Source organism: Medicago sativa, chromosome 5, assembly GCF_051527215.1.
Source record: "Medicago sativa cultivar Bolivia chromosome 5, Bolivia_mono, whole genome shotgun sequence".
Lineage (NCBI taxonomy): Eukaryota > Viridiplantae > Streptophyta > Magnoliopsida > Fabales > Fabaceae > Medicago > Medicago sativa.
In genome coordinates this window covers 28,677,939-28,680,503 of record NC_140753.1, presented here as the reverse complement: position 1 = coordinate 28,680,503, position 2,565 = coordinate 28,677,939, and the positions used below count along the sequence as shown (strand labels likewise).

General features: G+C 35.4%; 1 protein-coding gene across 1 annotated transcript; it reads right to left on the bottom strand.

Annotated features, from left to right (window-relative positions):
* Positions 1-257: 257 nt before the first annotated feature.
* LOC146921562 (uncharacterized) lies at positions 258-638 on the bottom strand. The gene has a single exon (XM_085711332.1). The coding sequence runs from the start codon at positions 636-638 to the stop codon at positions 258-260; it is 381 nt and encodes a 126-aa protein (XP_085567458.1).
* Between the last annotated feature and the right edge of the window lie 1,927 nt (positions 639-2,565).

Here is a 2,565-nt window from a genome sequence, read left to right as displayed (position 1 = left end):
GAGAAACTTTCAATGCTTGTTCTTCTTCCTTTGAATGTTGGGCCTGCATTCTTTGTTCATGAACAAGAAGACTGCTTTGTAATTCATCAACACTGAACATCATTAGATTCTTCAATTGAATAAACTACATAGTTGAACTTTGGAGTCATAGAGCGCAGAACCTTCTCCACAATGATAGTTTGTTCCAATCTTTCATCATGTGATGTCATCCGATTTGTAATTGCAAGAGTTCTTCCAATGTAATCATTCACAGATTCTCATTCTTTCATGTAAAGAACTCCAAATTCACGACGAAGAGTTTGCAGTTGAGCTCTTTTCACCTTTGTAGAGCCTTGATATTTTCTACGCATAGAATCCCAAATATCTTTAGCAGTATCACAAACAAGGATAGTTTCCATGATTGAACGATCAATGGATTGAAAAATATAGTTCTTTGCTTTCAAATCACGAAGCTTGCTTTCATCTGCAATTCTTCTTTTTTCTGGTGTTCCGTTTGGAGGAGCAGTGGTAACACCATGTTCAATAAGATTCCAATACTCTTTGGAACGAAGAAGATTCTCCATTAACATAGACCAATGATCATAGAAGCCATCGAACTTGGGAATTGCAGGTTGAAGGAATGAGGATGATTCCGTCATTGTTGAAGCTGTGGGGATGAAACTGGTAAAAAATCACTGAAGATGATCGGAGTCGCCGTAACTAACTGTATAACCGCCGTAACCAACTGTCACCGCCGTAACAAACTTGCTCTCTTGTTCTCTCTCTCTCTCTCTCTCTCTCTCTCTCTCTCTCTCTCTCTCTCTCTCTCCAAATGAAACTGTGTTTCTTTTTGTATTTGGAGGAACAAACTCATGACCCTTTTAGGCTCCTGATACCACTTGTTAGAGTGGAAAACTTCTCATTATTATTTCACGAAGAGTTTAGCCTATATATAGGCAAAGGTACAAAGCTTGTGTTGCAAGTAACAACACTTAACAAAGTAGTCTTGAGTATTGACTAACAATCTCCCACTTGAAGAATAATTTCAATTCACCTTCACAAATCGATGACAGAACAATATTCACTGGTTTGCTAACTAAGTTGATCAGCACACTTGCAGTTTGTTGATGCTTGCTACTTTTTTTTTTTTTTTAGGAAGTTGCTTGCCACTTTTGTCAACATGTTTGTTGGGTTCAATCTTCTTCAATGTCAACACTTCATCCTCAAGAATATATCTGATAAAGTGATAGCAAAGCATAATGTGACTCACAAAATGGGTGATACGTGAGACTCATTTAAGTATCTAAAAATGGAAGTCTACTAAATGATGTTGCCGCGGGTCCTTCAATTTTCTTACAAAAAGCACTCATAGAAACGATAATCATGCAACGATCATAAAATATTTTAAAAACAATATAATCCACTCATAATTATAACTATCACATTAAATTAAATTGTGGTCGTGTGTGAACTTGCGACATAATTTTGTGTCAAAATTTCAAGTTTAATTTTTGTGGAGACAGTCCATAGTCTTTACTTGAAAAAAGTGGATAAAAAGGGCAACCTGGTGCACTAAGGCTCCCGCATACGTAGGGTCCGGGAAGGGATCTCACCATTATTGGTGTATTGTACGCAGCCTTACCCTGTTTTTTACAGACACATATTTATTTAGATACACATTGGTATAATAACATCGATTTTTTTACTCAAACTATAATAAGGTTCAAGGCATGGTTTATGTGTGCAAATTGTGCAATGCAATAGTATGATTCTTATCTGGTTAATTTGTTACACTAAAAGACAAAGAAAAAGTGATCCAACTCAACTGCTCCTTACATCAAAGGCATACACACCCCAAATGAAAAATAACAAACACACTTTCATGAATGAAAGATGAAAAACAACATATTTTACATGTAAAAGGAAATTTGGAGTGAAAGCAAATCCAACAAATAATTATCTCCAAATAAGGCTATATAAGTATTGGACTACAAAAGCATCATTAACAAAGAAGCAGAAAGGCGCATCTATAAAAACAACAGTGAGAATTCTCATCTTTTCAAACAAAACTTCACTACTAGATATATCCATTTTTATTTATTTTCGTTATTCTATCTTTTCACATGTGCCATTCAAATTCTAACTCACATATACCATTCAAAATCCAAAAACAGAAAGAAATACCAACAATACAATGCATGTAGTCGTTTTCACTAATTACTTAGTTATATATATAGGGCGTGTATATCACATGAGAATGACTTTTGTATTTGAGATTAAAATACAATTAAGTAAATCATGTCCATTCATGTGACCATTCTCTCAATCACTTCCATCATTCACGCTCGTGACATACACCTTTCATTTTTCCCTCGCGTTTCTTCCTCAATACTACTATAACCATTCTTCTTCCATCACCTTCCAATTTCACTTCCCCCTCGCCTCAATATCGCTGCCTCCATTTTGCTGTCGTCGCCAAAAACACACTCTCTTTTATGAGTGAATCAATGTGAACCCCACCATTCTATTTGAGACTCATTTTTAAAGTCTGAGAATATTGATTTAATCCAATACATAAGTGAATGT

Bases quoted from the DNA above. Each gene is read 5' to 3' on its own strand.
- LOC146921562 (XM_085711332.1), bottom strand. From the start codon at position 638: ATGACGGAATCATCCTCATTCCTTCAACCTGCAATTCCCAAGTTCGAT.